The sequence below is a fragment of the Eimeria mitis genome, genomic scaffold (assembly GCF_000499745.2).
Source record: "Eimeria mitis Houghton genomic scaffold, Emh_scaff9972, whole genome shotgun sequence".
Taxonomy (NCBI): Eukaryota; Apicomplexa; class Conoidasida; order Eucoccidiorida; family Eimeriidae; genus Eimeria; species Eimeria mitis.
In genome coordinates this window covers 1-383 of record NW_013577313.1, presented here as the reverse complement: position 1 = coordinate 383, position 383 = coordinate 1, and the positions used below count along the sequence as shown (strand labels likewise).

At 61.4% G+C, this 383-nt stretch overlaps 1 protein-coding gene across 1 annotated transcript in view; it reads right to left on the bottom strand.

Annotated features, from left to right (window-relative positions):
• Positions 1–337, bottom strand: part of EMH_0098490 (uncharacterized protein) — a gene marked incomplete at both ends in the record, with an annotated part of 1,254 nt that extends 917 nt beyond the window's left edge. Inside the window, one exon of the mRNA XM_013502699.1 lies at positions 35–337. Within this exon, the coding sequence (XP_013358153.1) occupies positions 35–337 (303 nt within the window). The remainder of the gene's footprint in view (positions 1–34) is intronic.
• Between the last annotated feature and the right edge of the window lie 46 nt (positions 338–383).

Genomic DNA, 383 nt, shown 5'->3' with positions numbered 1-383 from the left:
CAGGGGGCTGCTGAGTTATATCTGTTTGTTCGACTTGATTATGCTGCTGCTGCTGCTGCTGCTGCTGCTGTTGCTGTTGCTGTTGCAGCAGCTGCTGCTGCTGTGGCTGGTCGGAGCTGCTATCCTCCGTGGGGCCTGGGGAGGTCCCTGGCTGCTGTGCTTCTTCTAAGGACTGTGCCTCAGCTGCTGCAGCAGCAGCAGCATCCCCGCACACAGCAGCAGCCGCTTCTGGGGGGGCTGGCCCCCCCCCGGAAACTTCTGCCGCGCAGCAGTCGGGCGCAGACGCAGCGTCAGCTGCGCTGCTCTCCTCGTTGTGAGAGGAGCACTCGCTAGACATTCGCCTCATCCGCTTTTCTGTGTCGCTTCCTTCATCTTGAGATTCC